Source organism: Macaca fascicularis, chromosome 3 (genome assembly GCF_037993035.2).
Source record: "Macaca fascicularis isolate 582-1 chromosome 3, T2T-MFA8v1.1".
Classification (NCBI taxonomy): domain Eukaryota; kingdom Metazoa; phylum Chordata; class Mammalia; order Primates; family Cercopithecidae; genus Macaca; species Macaca fascicularis.
This window is the reverse complement of record NC_088377.1, coordinates 29,458,568-29,484,436: the sequence shown is the minus strand read 5'-3', so window position 1 is coordinate 29,484,436 and position 25,869 is coordinate 29,458,568. Positions and strand designations below refer to the sequence as shown.

The 25,869-nt window shown below is 37.6% G+C and overlaps 1 protein-coding gene across 4 annotated transcripts in view; it reads right to left on the bottom strand.

Moving 5' to 3' along the window:
• Positions 1-13,733: 13,733 nt before the first annotated feature.
• The window catches only part of C3H21orf91 (chromosome 3 C21orf91 homolog), a 34,205-nt gene continuing 22,069 nt past the window's right edge, over positions 13,734-25,869 (bottom strand). For 2 of the 4 annotated variants that reach the window (XM_015446960.3, XM_005548916.4), the window contains exons 3-5: positions 21,687-22,223; positions 20,302-20,364; positions 13,734-18,648 (exon numbers count right to left, since the gene is read on the bottom strand). In XM_015446960.3, coding sequence (XP_015302446.3) covers positions 18,482-18,648; positions 20,302-20,364; positions 21,687-22,223 — 767 coding nt within the window. In that variant the 3' untranslated portion in view covers positions 13,734-18,481. The remainder of the gene's footprint in view (positions 18,649-20,301; positions 20,365-21,686; positions 22,224-25,869) is intronic. The other 2 variants (XM_045389185.3, XM_074034195.1) reach the window with 1 other exon arrangement.

Below are 25,869 nucleotides of genomic sequence, written 5' to 3'. Positions count from 1 at the left end.
CAGAGGGGCACCTGCCAGATGCCAGCTGGAGCTCTCCTGTATGAGGTGTTTGTTGACCCCTGCTGGGAGGTGTCTCCCAGTCAGGAGGCACAGGGGTCAGGACCCACTTGAGGCCGTCTGTTCCTTAGCAGAGCTCAAGCACTGTGCTGGGAGGTCCGCTGCTCTCTTAAGAGCCGGCAGGCAGGAACGTTTAAGTCTGCTGAAGCTGCACCCACAGTCGCCCCTTCCCCCAGGTGCTCTGTCCCGGGGAGATGGGAGTTTTATCTCTAAGCTCCTGACTGGGGCTGCTGTCTTTCTTTTGAGATGCCCTGACCAGAGAGGAGGAATCTAGAGAGGCAGGCTGGCTATAAAAGCTTTGCTGAGCTGTGGTGGGCTCCACTCAGTTTGAACTTCTGAGAGGCTTTGTTTACACTATGAGGGGACACCACCTACTGAACCCTCAGTAATGGCAGACGCCCCTCCCTCCACCAAGCTTGAGTGTCCCAGGTCAACTTCAGACTGCTGTGCTGGCAGCGAGAATTTCAAGCCAGTGGATCTTAGCTTGCTGGGCTCTGTTGTAGTGGGATCTGCTGAACTAGACCACTTGGCTCCCTGGCTTCAGCCCCCTTTCCAGGGCAGTGAACGGTTCTGTCTTGCTGGCATTCCAGGTGCCAATGGGGTATGAAAAACTACTCCTGAAGCTAGCTCAGTGTCTTTCCAAACAGCCGCCCAGTTTTGTGCTTGAAACCCTGGGCCCTGGTGGTGTAGGCACCAGAGGGAATCTCCTGGTCTTTGGGTTGCGAAGATCATGGGAAAAGCATAGTATCTGGGTCAGAGTGCACCGTTCCTCATGGTACAGTCCCTCGTGACTTCCCGTGGCTAGGGGGAGGAGTTCCCCGACCCCTTGCACTTCCCAGCTGAGGTGACGCCCCACCCTGCTTCAGCTCGCCCTCCGTGGCTGCACCCACTGTCTAACCAGTCTTAATGAGATGAGCCGGGTACCTCAGTTGGAAATGCAGAAATCACCCGCCTTCTGCACTGATCTCTCTGGGAGCTGGAGACCGGAGCTGTTCCTGTTTGGCCATCTTGCCAGCCACTCCTGTTGTCTGTTTTTTAAGAGAAGCATTTTACACTTTGTTGGTAATGAATAGAATGGGGTACAGAATCGTTGAATTATGGGAGGCATCTGTTTATGTGCCTGTTATAAAATGGGAGCTTTTATGACCCAGGGATAGATTTATGAATAGGCTTTTGAATGATAGCTGAAGAAACAGCACTTTTATAGTCTCCTACTTTTTAAACTAAAAGATCATCTGTGAACAGCAAATTCCATCTATGATCTGGTTTGTTTAATTAGTATCACATGACTATTTGAATGTATAATTTCTCCTTTCATATAGATGAACTATTTAGCACAAGGGCAGTTTGCAAGGCAAATTTGCTGATGCTTAAAAACCCAAAGAAATGGGATAAGTTGTAAGCGGCGATAAGAGCATTTTGTCAATAGATACTAGAGTTACTGGAAGTTGGAGCTACACTATGTTAGCCAGAAGGCCTGTCCCAAATCCCAGTTCCACCCCTTAGAATAGAATAATTTGGTCAACGCAAATGTGTGCCTTAGTTTCCCAACTGTAAAGTAATAGTTCCCACCTTTTAGGTTTGTTAAGAGGATGAACTAATTTAATGCTTGTAAAGTATTAGAACAACTCATGGCGCTTGGTGATTTTTGTATAGCATTTGATTATTATGTATTATTATCATTTATTCCCATGTCCTTTGGACTTTTAGTCCTGTGCTCCTTCTTTTGTACTACTGCCACCCAGAAAAGCAAAAAAAGAACCTAATATGCTGGCTCAAATACATCATTTTGGCAAATGTATGTACGTATGTATGTCAACATATGGGCAGTCTCACTTCACAGAAATGTCTCTGCCTCCCTTCATTGAGGGGGGGCCATTTAGACAATTGTAGGTGGCTCCCAAGTGATCTCTGCTTAGCGACCACTCTCACCACATTGTCCCAGAGTGACTTCTCCATTCAAATGTTGGAGCCTCTACTGGTGAAAGTTTTAAGATCACTGGTGCTAAGAAATGTCTCCACAGCATAGCTTATTACAGGCTCTGTTTACACAAGCCGTCTGTGGGGGACTTTGGAATTTGGCAACTCATCAGTAGTTATGATGATCACAATCACCAGCCCCAGGACCAGGAACACACCTCCAGAAGCTGTACATTTTCATAAGTGAGGCAAGGTATTCAGCATTGATCACCATCAGCATTGGATTTATTGTTTTCATTTTCAAGAATCTGACTCTGTTCTGAAAACCATAAAGTTTCCTCACTTTAAGGCCAAAATGTAAATGTGTGACATGTATTTTTCCCCAAGGCAAGTGAGTCCCTGCAGATGCAGTGAAAAGCTATCTTTCAGTTTGATAGTTGATCAGTGAAATGGATGTAAAACTGCAGCAAGTCTGCAATATGAGGAAATTAGATAAGCAAGATTATCTCTAAAATAAACCTCTACTTTTAAAAATAATCTATGACTCCAGCCAAAGTACACAGGGACTGACATGATTTGGGGGACAACATTAATAGATCATAGATGACTGATTCAATGTGAGAAGGAATAGGACTAAGTGTTAGAATTAAGGATTAAAACAGTCAGTGTAATGATTAAATACACAGGCCTAAGAGTTAAACTACTTGGGTTCACCCCTCTAATAGTATGATGGGCTAGATTCTTAAATTCTCTGCACCTGTTTCCTCATCCATAGAATGGAGATAATTGTACCTACCTCATAGAGAAATTGTGAAAACTAAATGTGATGATGTCTATAAAACATTAGGAACAATGCTTGCCTTTGAGTAAAACTCCACAAATGCTAGATAGTATTTTATCACTTATCATAACTAATGATTTCAAACTGCTAACATTTGAAACTTTGATGATCAAGGATCAAGAATTTGTAAATACTAATGATAGTATTTATTTTAGCAATTTAAAGTAGCTTTTTTCAACTTGCTAACATTGGAAACTCTAAGGATCAATGATTTGATGAAGTATCAAGGATTTCTCAATTTGGGGGCCATTATTTTTTTTTCTTAGTAAAAGCTTTTCCATTTATATTTTGTTTCAAGCACTGTGTTATGACTGGATAGTCTTAATTGATAATATTTGTTATTTGTTTTCTAGCTTTCAATGAATAAGACCTAAGAATAACAAACATTTTAAAAAAATTTCAATATAATATATATACATATTTTTACTACAGTTATATATTTATGTTGTCTTTAAAGGTCAAATTGTGTTTTCTTTTTTTTGGTTGTTTCTTTTTTTTCTTTTTCCCGAGATGGAGTTTTGCTCTTGTTGCCTAGGCTAGAGTTCAGTGGCTCAATCTCGGCTCACTACAACCTCCCTCTCCCGGGTTCAAGCGATTCTCCTGCCTCAGCCTCCCAAGTAGCTGGGATTACAGGTGCCCGCCACCATGCCCAGCTAATTTTGTATTTTTAGTAGAGATGGGTTTCACCATGTTGGCCATGCTGGTCTTGAACTTCTGACCTCAGGTGATCTGCCTGCCTCGGCCTTCCAAAGTGCTGGGATTACAGGCATGAGCCACCGCGTCCAGCCCAAATTGTATTTTCTTAAGGAAAATATTTAGCAGTCCTACATCTTTTCTTACCCCGTTCTCATCCTCACTGCCTAACATCAACTTTGATCACTTGATTAGAGTCAAGTCTGTCAGGCTTCTCCACCAAGTTATTCTTTCCCTTTTGTAATTAATAATTATTTGGAAGGACATATTTTGAGATTATGTAAATAGTTCATCTCTTATGAAAAACTCAATTTATGGATTCATTTCATCACAAGATTTTCCTAGTTTATTCAACAGATTCACTAAGTATTTGGGTGCTTAAATTGCCTCTGATTTGGCTAGTGAGGACTCCTTCAATATGGTTCTCTGTTATTTTGACATGTCCCCATCTCTTTTTAGTATTTCTGTACTTTCTGGAACAAAAAGATATTCCAGACTTACCTTGTACCCCGAAGGCAATCGTTTCTCCAAAAGGGGCCCTGGTTTAGTGGAGAACAGTTTTTAGAAAGCAGTATTTGGATTCTAGTTGTTATTCATTGCTTTTGTTGGGGGTCATTCTCCCAGACCCTCTTCTCAGTGGCCAAGCACAGAGGCACATTTACATCTGTGTGTATCTAGATTTGTATCTTAACTATCTATTAAAAATCATGGATTTACTCCATTATCTTCAATTGCAGCCAGACTCAGGGTTCATTCTGGTTCTCTTCTCTTTCATGTTTGTAACTCCTTGAGGAATGAGAAACTGAACTCCCCAAATTCTTAATATATTTACTTATTTAAATTTCTTCCTATATAATCAACCGTGTTGCTACGTTGTCCCCATAAAAGAAATCAGAATATTGGGACCTCAACCTTACTATTGCAAAAGGAAAGTTAAGCCTGGGAACTGAGTCATGCAAATATTGCCTTTCTTTTTCCCCAAACAGATAGCTGTCATTTCACAATCTTGTGTCATAGCATTATATGTAAGCCAGGTTCCCAACACGGCAAAAGGCCATGTACCTCCCCAGATGGCCCCCCTCACAGATTGTTCTCAAGGAAGTTCCTTGTTAGCCCCCAAATCTTTCAGGATACATATTCCCCTATAAAACCAAAACATGCCAATTGTAACCTTGGTTCTACCACCTAAGTTTAACTCCTAAAACCGAGTTCTGTTAAATCTCACCCTGACCATGTCAATTACAAGCTTATCTTCCAAGGTACAGAACCTAAGCACAAGACATGAACCACTCCTGCGCCTACCCTGAGATGGATGCATAATTGACTCTTTCCTTCCTCTTTTCAAAGTGTTCACCTTTTATGTAAAACATAGATTCATTTAGCACTAGTTAGAGCCTCACAAGGATGTAACTATTTGTTTCACTGCCTAACCTCCTTCCCTTTTCCCCTTAAGTAATGAGTTCCCCAGACCCTCTTCAGGGAGCCCAGGTTACAGATACTCCTGTGACTCGTGTTTTTCCTGGGTTGCCCTCAAACTTTGGCTTAATAAACCTCTACTAATTGAGACATCTGCCTCATTTTTGTTTAATAACCTTTCCCCCTGCTGATGCTTCCTCCACCCACTGAGGCTCTGGCACCCCATCCCCAATCTCCCGCTCCCCGCTGCCCCCATGGGTGTCCTCCTCCTCCCACTCTAGATCCGACAGCCTGCATCAGACCTCCTCACCCACCCCATGCTAGGCCCTCCTGGTTTGCTCCAGCTCAAACACACCTCACCATGCCCCTGTGAATGAGGATTAACCCTAACCTTGCTTGTTGCATCTGATAGCTCTAGGATGGAATTGTTCCAGAAAGAAAGGGGAAGGAATAGCATAAACTCCATCTTGGGGTTTTCTTAGGGGATTTTGCTGGTGCTATTTCTGGCATCTACCAGTAATGAGATTTTACCTAAGTTGACTGATCAGAACAATTCAGCATACCCAGACATGTGGCTAAGCTGCAGGCTGCTCACAGGCATGAATTCTTTCTTAGCGGTAGTCTGTTTTCCTGCTCATCAGCACAACAGGAAACCAAGCACTGGTAATTGGATAAGTCTTCCTTTTACTTCTAATGAGCACCAAGTTAGTGGTAATGACTAAGAGGGTTACTTAACTAAGTTTCGGATCTTGTTCTAAAATTCTTTGTGTCTAACTGGGCTTCCATTTCAAATTCATTCAGCTATGAGACTGGAATTGGCTTCTCATGAGCTTATCTGCTATTCCATTTACCTTAGCCTTCTCTTTGGTTCCAGGATATGGTGCCAAAAAATATATTTCTGCACAAGAGATGCTAATATGATAAGGGACATCTGGTGGCTTTTGTACACATTGTTGTGATTTTCTTCTGTTGACCAGAAAATCCTAGTCACACAGTACCCGCAGGCCCTCGAACATATGACTACAGTAATGTATAACTTGAGCTGCTTTACTTTGAAGAGCTAGTCAAGAGCAGCAGGGTAAGCGATTCCCACCCCACCCCGCAGGTAATCACAATAGACATGTATAAGCTTTGAAATTTCCTATAAACACATTTTGCTGAAACTGGCTTTTTGATGTCAAGCAGCATTTGTTATGCAAGTTCTACTGGTATTACTCTTCCCACAGTCTATCTTGATTGACTTTCAGGATGAAGACATCTAAGATACTTCTGGATTCCCTAGAAAATTTGTGTTGCCTATTCTTTTCCAACTGTGTAGTCCTCTCCTGGCTGTTTCAGGCTGGTCCAGCAGAGTGTGGAGAAATAGCTTACAATTCCATTAGAAAGAAGATCTTGTGTAATAAAAATAAAAATTGGAAGCCCAGTTGGAAGTGGTATCAGGTCATGGGCGCTTTGGAAATGGAATCAGATTTGGTGCTTGTCTTTGGCTCTGTGGCTAACAAGGTATCGAATGTTTGGAAGTTTCTTAACTGACTTAGGCCACCTAAAGGTATTAGAGTAGAAAAGCAGTTTCTAAAAGGTGCTTTGTAGGTAACCAGGGGCCTCCTGGTCTCTCATAGCTGCCTCAGAGGCTCATGATAGAAGGTTTGAGAAACTAGGGGATTGTCACTGAAAAGTATAGAAAGGGGACTTTGGTCGAATAATCTCCATTGTCCTTCGAGTAGAGCAGCAGCAGCTCTATTTCCTGTACATTTCACATTTTTTAATTTTTGAAGGATTTTTTTTTTTTTTTAAACAAAGACCTCTGCTAAAACCAAACCAAACCAAATCAAATCAAATCAAACAAAAGCTACAAGACTCCTGAAGGTCCCTCTAGCTCTATATTTTTAGTACTTTCCTATGATATTTATATATCCCACATGCTGGTTCACTTTGTCATCTGAGATGAGACCAATCTGTGTCCATCTGGACTAGAAATTTCTTCCGTACTTTGATGAAAAGCAGTGTAGTCCTGCAAGATGTGAGTCTATTTCCTCATACTTTATTCACACAGGTATGAAGATGAGAAGAGATGGAGGCAGCAAAGGAAATGTGGCTTCGCACGTCACTAGCTCAACTCCCTCTGCATTTTCTCTGAAGCGAGGGAGGTGCCCCGTTGTCTCTATAGGGCAACAGCAGTGCACTGGGTCCCAACATGTTTCTGGGGCTTTTGTGAGAAGCAGTAGGCAGGAACGGTGAAGAGAAACTTAGCAGGAGGCCCAGGTGCTGTCTTTTCTAGTTTCGGAGCTATCTGATCAGGACAAAAAGGAACAAGCTCGTCCACAGCAAGATGGCCAGCAACTTGGTTATTTACCCAGTTAGTCTTGGGGAACTCTAGAGCTCTTCTAATAGCTGGGACTATGTAAATTTTTTCAAGGAAACATATACTGTGGGTTGGCGGTTGATGGGATTCAGTAGGATCCTTCTCTTATACAAGATGACTTTCTGGATGGGGTACAAAGGGAGGGAGCAAGGAGAATAAGAGAGGAATGAACCAAATGTTCAACATTCTAATACTCTTTAATAATTTATCTAAAATTATTGCATATTGAATTATTAGAGGCATTGAATCTTTTACTTTTTATATAACACTCACTCTTCAAATAATTTCTGATTGAACACTAGATTAAGAGGAAAAAATAACACCACAAATGAAATAACTTGTAATTTTATTATGCAAAGGATTATTCTAAAAAATTAATAAGCTGTTCCTCTAAGCCCTTTTAGAACACATGGAAAAATTCAGAATAGTGTAAGAGCCTCTTACGGGCACTTCTTTCTTTGGAGACGGTGATGACCCGAGTAGAGGATTTAGGATTGTGCTGCTCAGAGACAACTGTGTGCATAAAATAATGCCAGATTCATGGTTTCCAGACTTGTTAAATTCATGGAGTATTAAAATAAAATTGAAATAAAACGGAAAATATGATGCCCAGTTGTTTGGTCAAAATCAGTGTAGGTGTTGCTTTGAAAGTAGTTTTTAGATATGATTAACATTTAAATCCGTAGACTTTGAGTAAAGCAGATTACTCTCTGTAATGTGGGCGGGCCTCATCCTATCAGTCTAAGGTCTGAAAAGACTGAGTTCCCCTGAAGAGGAAGGAATTCTGCCTCTGAACTGCCTTCAGACTCAAGACTGCAGCATCAACTCTTGGGGTTTCCACCCATCCAGCCTGCCCTGCAGGTTTCAGATTTGCCAGCCCCCAGAGCTGATTTAGGGAATTAAACCAATCTTCCTCTCTCCACATATATACATGCTTTTCTGTTTCTCTGGAGAACCCTGACTAATAGACCAATACAAGATTGTGGTTTTAATTTCACCAAGTAAGGACTTAAAACTAAACAAATAAACAAAAATGAAAATCTACCATCTATTGTCATCACTTCATGAAAGAAAGAACAATTTACTATCCCCATAGGAAAGACATAATCTCAGAAAAAAGAACAATTTTATTGATGAATAAATTCTATCCTATTAACTAGCTTACCACATTGCCTTTACCTGTCTCATTTTTCACACACAAGAGCCAGCCTTTAGAAACTGTGCTAGAGGCGACCCAACTTCTGACTATGTGGGAGAACCATCCCACTGTTACTCCTAAGGGAACATTCTCTCCCAATAGTTTCCCCGATATGAGTATGTGAAAGAGTAACAAGATGCCAAAATATATAGACCTCTTTTTCTTTCTACAACATAGATGCTCTTAAACAGCATGCAGAGGACTGTGTAGCTGCTTATAATAGGAGCCAGGCTGACTCAGCCCTCTTTTCTTTTGTCACAGGTGATCACAGCAATAGCTTGCTATAACAGCACCTCACAGTTTCCTCTTAAAATGAAACCACGTTTTCTTTGTGCCGTTTCAGCTCAGTTCTGCTCTTCATACAGGGGCTTGGGAGTTTTCCACTGTAGGTTTCTTAAATTCATTATACTCGTAGAATGTTAGAGCTGGAAGGTCCCTAAAGATCATAAAGTTCAATTTCATTTTTTATAGATGAGAAAACAGAGGCTAAGAGAGGTAAAGAGGTGCTTAGTTGTGGCAGAAGATTAGAAGTTCCTGCATGTTGGTTTAGCAATCATCTTGCTCATTACAACTTCCTCTTCTGCCTTAATTACTTTTCAGTTCAGTTGCCTCTTTCCTCTAGAATAGCCCTTCTCTATTCACACTGCCTTTTCTTGGCTTTGAAGTTACAGATCTGAAACTCTTGTGTTAGCTATGCTATGGTTTTCTTCTACATTCTGTACACTGTACTGACCATCCTCTTATAAACCTCTTCTCACCTAGGTTAAAGATTTCTTGACTTCCCTCTGGTGAAGCTTGATACCAACTGACCTATAAGGGCTTGGTTTTCACAACAGAGTCTTAGTCTACTTTTGCCATCGCACCAAATACTGAGAGAACAAATAAAATTATTGCTTGAAAAAACTAAGTGAAGACGATAGGATTCATATTTTTCCCACATGCCATTTGCAGTAGTTTTTCATATTTCTCATTTATCCCACACTTGAAATTTCATCTATTGGTTTTTGTAAATTTTCTTTTTGAGCCACAAATTTTCTCAGTTTCAGATTCTAATCTATTTTCAGTAGTGCTTTCAGTTTCGTTTACTCCCATTTCAAAAATACTCCTTCTTGTTCTCTACAGCAATAAAATCCAAATGCAAATTCTGATAACCTCAGCCAATGGTGAGTCACGGTCTCTCATTTCCACCTCTTCTAAACGGTCATGGTCACTCATTTTCACTCTTCTAAGCACCTCTTCTTTACAGCAACAAAATCAGAAAGCAAATTCAGGCAACCTTAACCAATGGTGAGTCATGGTTCCTCATTTCTACCTCTTCTAAACCCCTCCTCTGACGGTCAGGAACCTCCTCATTCCTCAAGTAGTAGCTATTCAGTACTTTACCACTTCCCTTGAGTCTCTGACCCCATTGTCTTTTTCTTCTTTCTCATAGAAAATAGACGCAGCCATTTAAGTACTTTCTCAACTTACTCTCCAACAAATCTGATTCAAATATGTTCATCTGCAGTTTTACCTTCTCTCTAGTGTCAAAACCTGAGGTGATCCTAACCCTTTTCAAAGACAAGTCATTCTCCATGTGATACTCTGTTCTGTCTCTTTAAACTGGACTCCTTTGATTATTGCTACCTCTCTATCGTTAGCCTTTCTACTAGATCTGTCCTCTTAATATTTATTCATGTTCAAGTACTTTCCAACCTTAAAAAAACAACCTTGAACCCAACATCCTCTTTGCCTTAACTTCACTTCATAAAATTTTAAAGACATCATACCTCAAATCCACAAGCCTACCTGTCTTAGTCCATTTTATGTTGCTGTAGCACAGTACTACAGAATGGATAATTAATAACAGTTACTGATTTGGCTTACAGTCCTGGAGGCTGGGAAGTCCAAGGGCATGATGATAGCATCTGGCAAGACAGCAAGACTTCATGCTGTGTGATAACATGGTGGAAAGAGCAAGAGAAGATGTGAGCAAGCAAACCAGAGGGGGCTGAACTTGCTTTTATAACAAATGCACTCTCATGATAACTAACCCACTCCCTCCATAACATTATTCATCCATGAGGGCAGAGCCTTCATGACTTAATCACCTCTTAGTAGACCCCACTTCTTGATGCTGTTGCTTTTGGGATTAAGTTTCCAACACATGAACTTGAGGGAACACATTCCAATCATGGTACTACCTTGCATCCATACTATAATCTGTTGTGATCTACTTTTGCTCCCACAGGTCCATTAAAACTGTACTCCCTGAATTTCTGGTTGCTAAATACAATGAACATTATTCAATCCTTATTCTTTTAATCTCTTGGCAGAATACTTTCCAGTTGACCAACAGAGTCTTGTTGGCTTTTATATCCCTTGGAACCAAAGACTTACAGGGCTTGGTGGAGTTTCTGGCAACATAACAAAATCTGAAAATTGATGAAAGACTTAAAATGGAAAATAAGTGGATGCCAAATGGTGAAGGCTTTAAATGCTCAACTACGGGGACTGGCTTTTATTTTGTAGGAGTGATAATCTAGAAAGGTCTCTTAGCAGGAAAGTAGCATTACCACATCTTTTGGGAAGTAAATTCTGGGGCAGTTTATGGTTTGGAGCAGTAGTTTCCTTTTTTTCGAGACAAGGTCTTGCTCTGTTACTCAGGCTAGAGTGCAGTGGCACAATCACGGCTCACTCACAGCCCGGGAGGTCTCAAGCGATCCTCCCACCTCAGTCTCTGCCCCACCAAGTAGCTGGGACTACATGCCAGTGCCACCATGCCAGGCTAATTTTTGTATTTTTTGTACAGAGTCTTGCTACATTGCCCAGGCTGGTCTCCAACTCCTGGACTTAAGCAATCTACCAGCCTTGGCCTCCCAAAATGCTGGGATTATAGGCATAAGCCACCGTGCCCATCCTAAAGCACATTCTTAACAGGAAAACTGACATAGGCATTACCAAGAGGTTTAATTTCTCTTCAGAATCTTCCCATCAGATTCAGTTGACTCAAAAGGCAGCCCATGTGGCTGAGGGTTAGTTTAGATATGCACTGGCTCTTAGCAGTTCACTTTTGGAAACGAATTTCATAAGATCTCAGAGTAGAACACAGGACATAGATCCAGTGGAAGAGGTTAGGTTTAACGAGCTCTGAGTTGCAAGCTAGAGAAAGCAACTAGTTGACTTTGGCTATAAAGGACTTTATTCAATGGGGAGAGATCACCCAGAAGGCTGGGAAACCAGGCAGGAACAAAGGTGATGTAATCAACTACTAGGATCACAGTCCAAAGTGTACAAGGCAATGGCTATTCAAACACCAGATGTCGGGAACTTACCTGTTGTACTTACTGGATATGGGATAACGGCTGTTGTCCCTATTGATAGTTAGCCACTGATGCCTTCAACACAGGTCTTCTATTCAGTTTCTTTGTTTCACCAGTCAGGGCGAGGTGCCTCAGATACACAGGAGGTTGAAGTTTTTGCTTCTAGAGGTGGTGACTTGTGCCATCCAAACACTAGAAAGGGATTCAGATGTGGAAGAACAGCAAAACACCACAATACCAAAATCAAAAATAGAAAATAAAACCCAAAGACGTAAACTTGCAAGGATCCAATGCATCGCTTTTATCAGATTCTAAAAGCAAAACCTTTCGAAGCTTTTTATGAATTTAGAGCATTGATATATAAAATAGGTCTTGTTCTGCCTGAAGTTCCCCCTCCTATTCTTATCCACCATCATGTACGACTTGTCAGCCTCTAAGACACCTGCAAAGAATTTCTGGTCCTATCATGACATTAAAAATTAGGGGAGAGCAAACCGTTTTACAAATAGTTTGAAAATTCCCAAGAAGGCTGGGAAACTGAGCATGAGGAAAGCCTAACAAATTCAGGCTTAGAAAAGTTACAATGTATTTCTCTTAATGCCACTTAGTTAAACTAAACAGGAGAACTTCATTTGTGGTCTAGTACTCTTTCCAAACCAGACTCTTGGTCTCCATTTCCTCTCCTGAAAAACAAAGCAGTATGACTATTAGACTTTGAAGAGACTTTAAAAAAGGACAGATTATTCTAGTACCCCATGAAATGTTTCAATTCTCAAGCAGTCCTTATTTTGTAATTTGCCTCTGAACTTTTGTAAAATCATCTGTTTCCTAGTTTTAAAACTGCTTGTTGCCATAAAAGCATCATATAAATGACTTTAAAAATCATTTGTGGAAAAAAAACTGGTAATGTAATATTCAGATTCATAATGCTAACTATGACCTTGAATATTTTGTTGTAGTCCTATTTTAATGTTTTAAAACCGATTTAAAAATACTCATATTCAGATAAGCCCCAAACTAAAAACAACTCAAATGTCCATCAACAGGTGAATAATTAAATTATAATATATTCATACAAAGGAGTAGTACTCAGCCACAAAAAAAAAAAAAAAAAGGAACTGAACTATGAACTATTACTGATCCTTGAGCTAACATGAATTTTAAGAACATACAGTGGAATGAAAAAATGACTTCATTTATGTAAACTTTTTAATGCAGGCAAATGCAAAGTACAGTAATAAAGATCAGAACAATCAGGCCAGGCGCAGTGGCCCATGCCCATAATTTCAGCACTTTGGGAGGCCGAGGCAGGCAGATCACCTGAGATCAGGAGTTCAAGACCAGCCTGGGCAACAAGGCAAAACCCTGTCTCTACTAAAAACGCAAAAATTAGCCAGGCGTGCTGGTGTGCACCTGTAATCCCAGCTACTCAGGAGGCTGAGGCACGAGAATCGCTTGAATCCAGGAGGTGGAGGTTGCAGTGAGTTGAAATCATGTCACTGCACTCCAGCCTGGGCAACAGAGAGAGACTCCACTCCATCTCAAAAAAGGATCAGAACAATCAGTGGAAGGAAAATGGAAAGTGAAGTGACCGTGAAGGGACCCAAAGGGAGTGATGGCTCTACAGTTGCATACATTTGTTAAAACTCAAACGATACAGTAAAATGCCTGTGTGCTTACTGTATATAAATTACACCCCAATTAAAAAAAATTGCATAGACATCTAGTAAGTCACAGGCATCTTATTTCCTGCTTCTGTATTGTTGGGAGACAGAGAATATTAAGTATCAAAGCTAAGTTAAGATTGTTACAAGAAATTAAGAAATTGTCAGATAACATCATTCTAAGTATAGACTCCCTAAACCTGCAAAGCAAAACCCTTCATATAGACCCACCATTTAAAAAAAATAGCTACTTTTAAAAACATTCACTCAAGCTAGCAGATAACAAAATACTTATTTTATTGTTGTAAAATTAAAAATAGTAGACAAGCATATATACAGTTCCAAAGCAGAGCAATACAAATATATAAATTATTGCAGTTTTCAAAGAAAATATAACAGCCAAATAATTGTCAATACTTTTCTGAAACGAACTTGGTTTTTACCACAGCAGTTTCATTTTGTTTTTCCAAGTCTTAACACAATTTTGTAAAGTAAATTTCTAACACCAGGGAGATTAAGTTCAATGACCATAGTATATGCTACTGTTTTAAAGTAAGGTTAACACACACACACACACACAAACACACACACAAAATGGAATTGAACAAAAGTTACTACTTAATACTTTCTAAACTGCCTCTTTTGGAGGTACGGTGAAAGAAAAACATTCTAGATGTGTCTGAAAGAGACAAGGTACACACTTACTAAAATTCCCCTTTGCTTTATTTAGGTGTAGTTGAGGGAAGTTCAACTAATCTTGAAACCTTTTTTGGGGGAGGGCAATACTTATCTTCATGATTTTTTGTTTGTTTACTTTAGTAAACTTAAAACTGTGAAATAATTAAATATTATTAAAATGTATTAGTAATGTGGACTCCAACTAAAAAGAACAGGGAAAGCATGTGTTACAAACTAGGTATTTTTGGAGACTTGACATAATATGGTTCATATCAATGTTACCATAGCCAGAAGTTGCTTAATAGGTTAGACTGTACCATAATAAGGGCAATTCTGAAAGGATGAAGTGAAATAAAATCCTGAGATGCAAGCATTATAGCCCTCCTCCAAGTTACCTTTATTTCGTGTGAGGGCTCTAGTATTCCGGTAAATAAACTCTTCCCTGCCCCATGACCACAAAACTTGACTTGGTAAGAATAAACTGTTGAGGCTTTTATGTCTTACTAATTTTCACCACAAATTTCCTGAAATAATTACTCCTACCAACCTAAAGTTAAAAATACAATCACACACTGAAATGATATCAATTATCTTTGCTTTACATCTGAACAAAAAGTATTAACATTTTTTATAGCGTATTACACTTCTTAATAAGCTCTTAGTAACAACATTTGTCAGTAAATGAACTGGCATAAGTCAGAAAAAGTGACAATACAAGAATTTTACATGGTACCATTTAAAATTTTCATGTACAAGTAACCCACTTTATGGTCACTAACCTGAACCTCCAATTAAGCTACACAAATAATTTACTCTTTAAAAATCCCTACTTTAGAGCATTTACATGTTACATTTTATAATTTAATAACGAAAGCAGATTCTTCCAGAACAAAACAAAACCCAAACTGGGAAACATTAAAACACAAATAGATCTAAAAGCTTACTTTAAAAAAAACCACAAAAATGTACTAACAAGCCTTACCAGTGTAAACACTAAGGTAAAAAAAACATAAACAACATAAAACACAAAACCATTTTCAGTCATAAAGAATATGGTAAAATGGCTGGGCGCAAGGGCTCACACCTGTAATCCAAGCACTTTGGGAGGCCGAGGCGGGCGGATCACAAGGTCAGGAGATCGAGACCATCCTGGCTAACACAGTGAAACCCCATCTCTACTAAAAATACAAAAAGAAATTAGCTGGGCGTGGTGGCGGGCGCCTGTAGTCCCAGTTACTTGGGAGGCTGAGGCAGAAGAATGGCGTGAACCCAGGAGGCAGAGCTTGCAGTGAGCTGAGATTGCGCCACTACACTCCAGCCTGGGCAACAGAGCGAGACTGTCTCAAAACAAAAACAAACAAAAAAGATGGTAAAATGAAAATCCGTATCTCAAGATGCCTGTCAAGATATATTTGACTATATATTTTGACTATATTTCTGAAATCACTTTCTAACATGAAGTTGACATTGAAAAAATAATCCTTAAATGTATATAAAAATGGGCACTTTGTGGTAAAATGAACATGTATTTTGAAAACCTAAGAACGTGTCTTTGCTCTACCACTATTCATAGTAAACGACACAACAAAACACTATTCTGCTGCCTGAATCATCTATTACTGGACACTCAAGTGTATGCCTTTTAAAAAAGACTAATTTAGATATTAATATGAGGATCAAAGGATAAGATGATAATCTCAGAGTAAACATAATTGATTTTTAGCTTAATTATAAGGCTGAACTGATTTAAAACTTTAAAGAGAATCTGTGTGGTCAAAAACACTTTTCTGATTTTTAAAACTCAATTTAATTTGTCAAATTGTAAAACTGAACATGAAAACGATTAGTCTTATCTCACTCCTCTTAATCACATAAGCTCTGAAAATTCAGTAATGAATGACTGGCAGTCTGGTTTGCCACTTTTTAAACAGTAGTATATGAGATATGCTTCGAAACATCCTCAAAAATTACTAACAACAGTAGAGAACAGCCAAGTATGGAAAACAATATGTGATATTTCATGTTCTCTTGTTAGAACTCAACTCTGTACCTGATACTTATATTTGCATACACAGTAATTGCATATTCAATTAAGAAAACATAGGACTAAATTATAAGTTTACCAAATATTTGGATAAACTGCTGTGCAAAATACTTCAAACAATTTTTTTTCACTAGGAACTCATCCAAATAAAGTAGTGTGAGTACCAGCACCACAAAGTTTTTTTTAAGAGCACCTCTCCTTTGAAGAGCTTAAGTAGAAATATCTAAATGCAATAAATCAGAGTCCCCACTTAAGACCTTAGTACATGCACACTCTTATCCACTTGTTCCGTACTCATTAGTAAAGCTATGTATTTGTCAGAAAACTCCTTTCTTTGGATAACACTGTAGCATTCAGGACTGCAACTTATGGCTCATATTCTGGAAATATGCTACTACTGATATCAAATGCAACATATCCCCAACTTTTATCACTGTCCCTAACTCATCTAAACACAAACCCAAATGTGCGCAAACACACTGGCTGGTAACCATCTTACTGAATTACGCCAGAAAAGAGTAAAGTCAAATTTGAAAATGTGGGAACAATTAAGCACTAGGATACTGGCATAATCAGGAAATGTATTTACCCAACTTGTAAGTTTGAATATTTTGATATTGCACACATTTAATTTAAAGCTCATCAAAACTAAGGCAATGCATCCATACTCCCTGGATTTTAAATTCATTTTGCATGACTTAAAGAATTGAGAGAAATCAAAAGCATCTTTCAAAAATTCCCCCAAAAAGTAATGTTATACTTCAAAGAAAAACAAAACAAAAATCAATGGATATCAATTAATACTTTCAGGCCAATTTAACACGTTAGCATTACAAAAAGTTGTTTTCAATTAGATTTAAGTGTTTGCTTAAATACTTTTTTTGTGTTTAAGAATAAAATCTGACCCAAGCCAGGGTAGGCTGCCAAATTTAAGGCAAATGTCATTTATATCTTTATGCATGAAGCTGCCAAGTTACTGGGCTTTTCTGTAGATACTTTCAAGCAAGGATCTACCTCATATATACATTCTAAACATGAGTTAAAAACAGAATTTAGAGCCCATTTTAATTCTGCATTGGTTATAGCTTTTACTATAATACATTATTAAAACTTATCTAGCTGTTTGGGACAATCTGTTAGATAAAAACTCTTTGGAAGCATCATAGGCAACTTACGAGAACATTCTATATATAGGCTTATATTTTTTTAATTAGGAGTTTTGCTTTTCTTCTGTCAAGTAATCCTGTTTTTCTCTATAAAGTTTAGAAAAATACCTCACAACGTTTTTGAGCACTAAGTTCAATGATGGTGATAATACAATTTGGACAGTTTAAGTATTCTTGAAACTTTGTGGCACACAAAATAACCTCACTTTCTTTTGAAAGACAGAACAATTTCACAGCACATTCAATTTGAAGATAGATATTATATTTGAATTGGAAGTGAGGCTTGACTTACTCTGTCCAAATTCTAATGCATCGGTCATTGGTGTGAAGCTAATAATGAAAGAAGCAGAGGAGGCTTTCATTTCCATGGAGACAAATCGACAGAGAAGCCAGATTAGTCTTTTCTTCCCGAGTAACTGCTTTTGTTAGAAAACAAAATAATGTATTTTATTTACTTGAATACTGCTTTAAAAAGTTACTAATTCCTCTTTTTAAGAGTTATTAGAAATTAAAACAACTCAACTAAATAGATTTCTAATCCAAAATACATTTATCTTTGGAAAGCAAGGTAACTGTTGTAAAAACACTGTATTAAAAGAGTAAAATGCAGTGACCTGAAATATGGGTGAACATATTCACACATGATAGTGTAAATAAATATACAGAACCACTCAAATATACAATTATAAAGAGAATGGCAAGTACCTAAAATAGCATTTTTACATATAAAATTTTTATATTAAAATATTGCTCATAATAAATAAGAGGTGATATGAATTCCATTTCCCTCTTAAAAATTATCTTTAGTAGTTTAAGGAGTTTGTTAATCTGTTGTTTTGACAGGTGAATTACATTAAAATGTTTAATAAAATGACACTCTAACTGTATTTAAGTAGTCACATGTGATAAAATTTTAGTAATTATGGGAAAAAAGAGTCCCCAAATGAGCCAAAATGATTAGCCCCAGAAGACTAGAGTATAATGATCTGCTTTATTTGAAAAAGATGTCTAATACTGCCTTATGTTTGGCAAATTTAATGACCATAAAAAAATGGACCAGGACTTTCTTCAAACTTCTTCGAAGTCTGCATGTCTGGGAGACCAATAAAGGGCAGGGCATACTAAGTAAGTCTGTTCAGGTCAGTTGTTTATGGGTAGGTGTGACTTCATTCCTGTTCGCCCTACTTGCAGACATGGTAACTTAGAATAGTTCTTCAGAAGCTGTTCGATGGCAACGTGGCGGACATGGAGCTGTGAGGCCAAAGAATCTTTTTCTTGCACTTGGTGTGTTAACTCTTCAAAAACTTCTGTAAAAGATTGAAAAACTTTCATTTGTAGCATGCAGAAAGCCAGTGCTATGATTTATATTTCAAGAACTCTAACTGAAATCTATGCATTGGGCAAAGTGTCACAATGAAACTGATTTGATACCAAGGAAACACTTGTGTTCTCTACGAAGCATGTCAGTTCTGATCATCCTAGGCATCGTATACTGTACATAGCCAAGTGGAATTTGGCTTTTCTCCATCAAGTGAAATTGGAGTCATAGCAATGACTCCAGAGATGCACAGCGAACATGGTGGCTGCTACTGTAGCTGAGCCACTTTTCTCAATTAGAATCTATAAACAGATTCAATCAGTATATAATGTGATTTACGGACAAGAAGTGCCCATTAGTATTCAGGTCTGGAATCCCCTCTAAGAGGCTTTGGAATCAGACTACCAGAAGTTTTGAATCCTTGTTCCTACTCTTACATGCCTCAGGCAAGCAACTTTTGGTTTCAGTTTCCTTTCCTGTGTAACATTAATAACGACAGTAAGCACTTCACCAGGCTACTGTAAAACTTAAATGAGATCATATTTGTAAAGCACTCATAAATTTCTACAACTATTATTGCGATTATTTTTATTATTCTGAGAGGCTGTGTGGTTAAGCTTTGGAGTTTAAATCCTTGATCTGCTACTGACTGCATGCATGATCTCTGTAAGCAACTTAACATCTCTGAAGTACAATTTTCTCATCTAAAAGGAAATAAACTGAAAAGGAGACAATTGGGGAATCTGAACATTAATTGTTAAGTGTTAGCATCAGACTTGATGATGTTAAGGAATTATTAATTTAAATTGTGTGATAATGAGATTGTGACTGTTTTTTAAAAAGTTATCTTTTAGAAGAAATCCTAATCTATGGACAAAAACGAATGTGTTAGCTGGGATTTGGCTGAAAATAATCCATGCTATGGGTAGTGCAATGGGAATGGATGCAAGTAGAGATGATTATTATTATGCCTTTGATAACAGTTGAAGTTGGTGAAGATGGCTTAAGGGGTTCACTATGCTAGTCTCACTACTTTTATATATGTTTGAAATTGTTTATAATTTAACAAAAAAGACTAGTATCACATGCCTTAAAGAACTGTTTGGGAGCACTCCCACACAGTGCCTGGTGCAATCGTGGGTAGTCAATAAAATGTTAGTAAGAGGTTGTAGTTTCCATTTTCACTTAGAAAAGAAAAATGTGGCCGGGTGCAGTGGCTCACACCTGTAATGCCAGCTCTTTGGGAAGTTGAGGCAGGAGGGCTGTTTGAGCCCAGGATCTCGAGATCAGCCTGGGTAACATGGTGAGACCCCACCCCTATAAAAAATAGAAAATTAGCTGGGTGTAATGGTGCACATGACAGTAAGACCCAGCTACTTGGGAGGATCACCACTGCATTCCAACCAGTGTGATAAAGCAAGATTCTGTAAAAAAAAAAAAAAGAAAGAAACTAAAAGAAAAATGTATTTCCTCTGCAATTGAAAGTTGTTTGTTTCTTATTCTTTCTGCTCTGGAAATTCTAACAGGTTTGAATATCTCATTTCCAAATTTAAAGGTAGATAAAGCCAATGGTGTCTTATCGTAGGTGATTTTCTATGTCAAAATTTTTCACACACAAAAAAGCAGTGAGAGTGATTCTTACCCTGGATTTGCTGGAGGAGCTTTGCATTCAGTTGTTCTACCTCACCAAGAGTCATCGAATTCACTGAAACATGAAAATGTATTCACTATTACCACAACAACCTAGGAAAACATGCAGCTTACATCACCAACACAATATCCTATTTTTTAAAATCTGCACTTAACTGTCAACACAACATTCAGCAGTACTCCAGCATTCAACCATTAATGCTCTTAAGTGTGGAGGAGACGTTTTCAAACCCTGACCACAACCCATGGTAAGAAACTTTTATTTTTATTCTGTCTTGAGACAGGGTCTCGCTCTGTCACCCCGTTGGGAGTGCAGTGGTGTGATCAATGGCTCACTGTTGCCTCAACCTCCTGGGCTCAAGTGATTGCTCCCGCCTCAGCCTCCCTAAAAGCTGGAACCATAGACGTGTGCCACCACACCTCATTTTTTTATTTTTTGTAGAGATGGGGTCTTGCTATGTTGTCTAGGTTGGTCTTGAACTCCTGGGCTCCAGTGATCCTCGCACCTTGGCCTCCCAAAGTGCTGGGATTATAGGTGTCAGCCATTGTGCCTGGCCAGAAACATATTTTTTAAATCACTCCCAGTACACCACCACCCTCCAATGAAACAAAAGTTTCACCAAAAAATACTTAGTAGTAGGTCCAATGAATTCTGGTATCTCCTATTCTGTTTCAGTTTTTAAAAAGTGTTAAGTCACTACCCATTAAGCTTATTTTGATTAAGCATTACACAGCTTATAATATGCAGTTTGAAACATCAATTTGTCTATCTAGATATACAATCTTAAATAATTCACATTTAGAATCAAGAAGTTGTATAACAAGATATTAGAGGTCCCTTCTGGCTCTGAAATCATGATTTCAAGACAATTAAAATCACCTCAGCTTCTGTAAATTTTTGTAGAAATAGATGTAGAGAGAATGAATCACCCTTTCTAACTTTACAGTAAGTGCACACATTACCTTTGGCCTTTAGTAAAATGTCAGATTTTTGCTTTTGAAATGCCACCACCAGTCAACAAGACACATGCCTACATCAGTCTTGTAGGGATCAGCAACATGACAATGTGTATTAGCCAACAGATGAAGCTGTACTTCTAAACTATACGAGTCCTGGATGTTCCAATTCACAGTTTGTTGATTCCATTTAGTGTAATCATTTTATATGGCAAAACAAACATGGAAACTGCTGAACTTCAATGCTTAGAAGATAGAATTCCAGTGAATGAAAAGTTTTAAGATGCCTCATTTTTGCTAAGGTGAATCTGTTACCAAATCTACGTTTCCACAGCAAAATTCTTGACCCATTACACATTTATATAAATGTATAAAAATCCCAAACCACCCAACTGTTACTTTTCTCCCCATTTTACTTACATTCCTCTCTGCTGTAATGTGGATGCTGGGTCTGGACATCAGCCTCTGGACTAGAGATTGTCTCTTCTTTTTTCTGTGCCTGGTTGTGACTATGAGGCCACAATACACTGTTATGACATAAAGTGGCACCTGAATCTTGTAACATAGCAAGTCCAAAGTCTGTATTTTCCCTCTGCTCCAAAATTCTTTGTGTACAGTTAGGGATGCCACCTGCACTTCCATCTATCCATTTTGCAGAATATTTTGGTACTTGGGAGTCAAACTGTGGGAGTAATTTTTCTTCTGGCTTATGCCTGAAATTAAACAGATGCTGCTGGGGGTTTTTAGAACATTCCGAATCTGAATCCAGATCCTTATTTTGTGCATACTGTACAATCCAGTTTATCTTCTTACTCAAAATGGTTTTAACTTCTTCGTAAGTACTTTTTGAAAGCTTAGCTCGAGGACAACCCTGGTTTGCAATTAAATGATATTTTTCAAAGCAGTCTTTATGGCCCCTTAATGATTTGGTGTGCAAGAGATCAGACTTTGGTACCCCTATGGAAAAAAAAGAGAAACAAAAGACTTGAGAAATTTTGTTTTCTATAAGTCACTTTAAGAATATACAAATCTTAGTAAAATCACAGAGTCCTTGATAGTCTGCGAAATAGAGGGAAAATGCTAAAGAACATTAGTATTAACATACAATGTGGCCTAATAATTTCTGCTTAAATTTAATTCAATATTCAGTAATATTAAATTCTTAAGGATAGCAAAACCTAAAAACTTAATTATTCAATTTTAATCTTAGTCCAGAGATGTTACTGCACAATATAAAAAAATACTACTGAACCCAGCAATTTACCTTTACAGATTCTTGGCCTTTACATTACAGTGCTTTCTTCATTAAACCTGAAGTACACACTTGCAAAAGTGTCTATAATATTATGAGGTTCAGTAACAGAAATGCTCAACAAGTCTCCCCCCCAAAACACAGTAAATCATGTTCTTAAATTGTGCTATGTTTATTGAAGAAAAATAAACCAGAACCAGAAAAATACAAATTAATAAAAGTCAAAAAGTCAATAAACTATTTAGATTTATTTTTAAAGAAAATCAAAGCATCTAACATTTTTCACATTTCCATTTTATAGTTACTAAAACCTTATCAAGATAATTTTATTTTCTAGAAGAAATGCATTATACACAATCATTTTTCATATAGCAATAAATTCAATCTGCCAAGATCCAATAGCCAGTAATTCCTCAACTCACAAATATTCAATATATCATAAATAACAGAAATATTACTTTTTATATCTCCCAACTTAGTTGAGTGTAAGTATGCTACCTCAATTGTTTTTTAAAAATATAAAATACATTTGCAAATATCTAATACATTTCAAAATATAGAATATATTCACACATATTTATAAGTTCAAGCCATATTATTAAAGTCAAACAGCACTACTTTTATAATGAAGGTGAATCAGGAATGTGGACCTGAAAATTTATGTCTGCCAGAACTAACCAGTTTAAATCTGCTTAGCTTTTTAAATTGAGTAAGCGGAGAGCCACTCAGGAGCTAGTTTTAAAAAAAGTTTTAGCTGATTCATCAGAAAAAAATATATTTTGCAATTCATCCTTTGCTTTGAAAATTGAACTCACAGTGGTTTTATTATTTGAACTCCAAAGTCTGGCTAAAAGAAAGATAATGACGCATTTGCACTTTAATGGTATGAAATCAAGTATTAACATACTTGTGAATATTAATGTTTAGAAAATATATAATATCAGCCAATGGTGGGACCTGATGAGACTGTCAAAACCAAGTGTTAAATTGGTTATCAGTTCCCTCAACAGTTACTGTAAGCTGTGAGAACACACCTCCAAAACACATTCGTATTATAAGCACATGTAAACAACAGCTCTCATGAGGTAAACTCAAATATCTGAGCCTTGTTTCTTCCAATGAGCTCAGAAATTGCTAGAAACTTAAATAGAATACACATTTTATTTATCACGTTGCTCCTTGTACTGCAATTGTGATCATGTATACATTTCTACCAGTTATTATCTGATTAGGTCAAATTTCCAGCAACATTAGAACACATACATTATAAATCTCAAAGCTTTAATAACAAAGTATACATCTTCAAAAATGGGTAAACTGACATAAAAAGGAAGTTCACAAGCCCTGCTTTATTAAAAGTTGTATTATTATGCATTTTAGATAATAAGATAAAAACGGTAGTTATCACAAGTTATACACGAAAGGAAAAATGGTTCCATTCTGCTATCTGATTCCAATGCTTAGCTTTCTGGGAAACACTGGTATGCACAGAGAATCTGAAGCTTGCCTATTAGTAACTGGAACATTTATTAAAGAGCTCCCCTACTCTCTGCAAACTATTTTAGGTCTTGTTGCCAACAGATGGTTAGCTAATCCCTCAGAACAGTAAATGGTCTCATTCTCAGTGCACTGCCTCAGCTCTATGTAGCAATGATTTAGCTGAATGTAAATATAGTAATTTGTAAGTTTCTCCTCCAGTTTATATGAAATGGAATTCTTTAGCATATAATAAAAGTTGTGAACTAGGCTATGGAAAGTAATATTTATTGTTAAATTTTGTGGGGTTTTTAGTAAACTCCAAAACAAGATGAAAAATTACATTAAATAACTAATTTTCTGATGTACTCTAGAGCTTCAACAACAGGTCATTATAATAGATACCTATTTGAAGAATAATATGGACTTTTAAAGTTTTTTTATCTACTGTTTCTTCTTAATGATTCATGTAATATAATTTCTGCTTAGATGTACCTATTGGCTCCTTGAACTCACCATACTGAACATTAACTCCTCTTCCTCTCTCACCATGCAACTCCAAAGCCAATCCTCTTACTGAGTCTGGCATCACCAACTGCTCAAGGAAGAAACCTGGGTGTCCTCCTTGAAAGCTCTTCACTCCCCACAATCCCATAGGTTTTGCTGTCTTAACAGATTCCCCCGCCCCCCACAAAAAATCTAGCACCTACAACATCTGAAATCCTTCTGCTTCACTCCAGCACCACTCCCACTACAAATGTGGGTCATGATCATCATCATCTCCTGTCTAGTTTCTCATTTCCCCTAAGAAGTCTTGTTTAACCCAAACATCTGGGTTAGTTTATCACACTAGATTTTACAATTGCCTCTTTCCTGGCCTGTAATTCCTGACAAAATGTAGGTTCTGTGAAAAATACAGACCATATCTCTTACTCATATATTCTCAGTGTCAAAATGCCTGGCACATAGTGGGTACTCAAAAGTAGTTAAATACATAAAAGAAAATTAAAAATATATTTTAGAACACCAAAAACAAACCAATTATCACTCAAGGTCCCTCCTAGCAAGGAAACCAGAATTTGCAGTTCTGCCAGGCTGCTCAGCGGGTAATTAAAGGCATCTTTCAGTGAAGTTACTCCTATATTTAGCCTAATGGGCTATTAGTCTAAAGAACATATCAGTGGCACTGATACAGAAATGGCATTCCTGTGGCATCATTCAATCTTCCAAAGAAAATCATGAATTTCTACTCGATTATGTATTTTTTAAATAGAAATTTACATACAGAAAATATACAAGACGATGGTTTTATGTTAACTGTATCTCATTCATCTAGATAGGTACCTCTAATTTATTCAGTTACATCAGTCATACTGAAATTTAAAAACTGAGTTAAAGACTGAGTTTTAAAGTTCAATTCGAAACATTTGTTTTATAAACATATTTTAAAATATCCTGTGCAGCAGTAGCAGAGGAAACAAAAACTTCCATAATACACTGACTACTTCATATACTTGAAAAAAACTACTTTTTAATCTAGAAAACAATGTGAGTAGCTCACTTAATTTGCATCAGTAATACACATATCATTTTATAAACTCTTGGCGTGATTTGTTTTTTCTGCCTCATCAGTTCAAGTTATTATAGCAGAAACAACCATTGCTATTATCAAGAGATCCCAGTGAGTTTCCCAATTGACTTTTCAATTTTAACTGCATTTACAAGTGTAAACAGCTCTGAGCACTAATTTGTTTCCTAAGCAGCTTTTGAAAGGGAATGAATCTAAATGCAACACAATCAGCTGATACTTTTGAGGAGCTGAGTTATAAGAATTTCCAAGCCAGTTCGACCAAGATTGTACTCCAATTTGCTTGT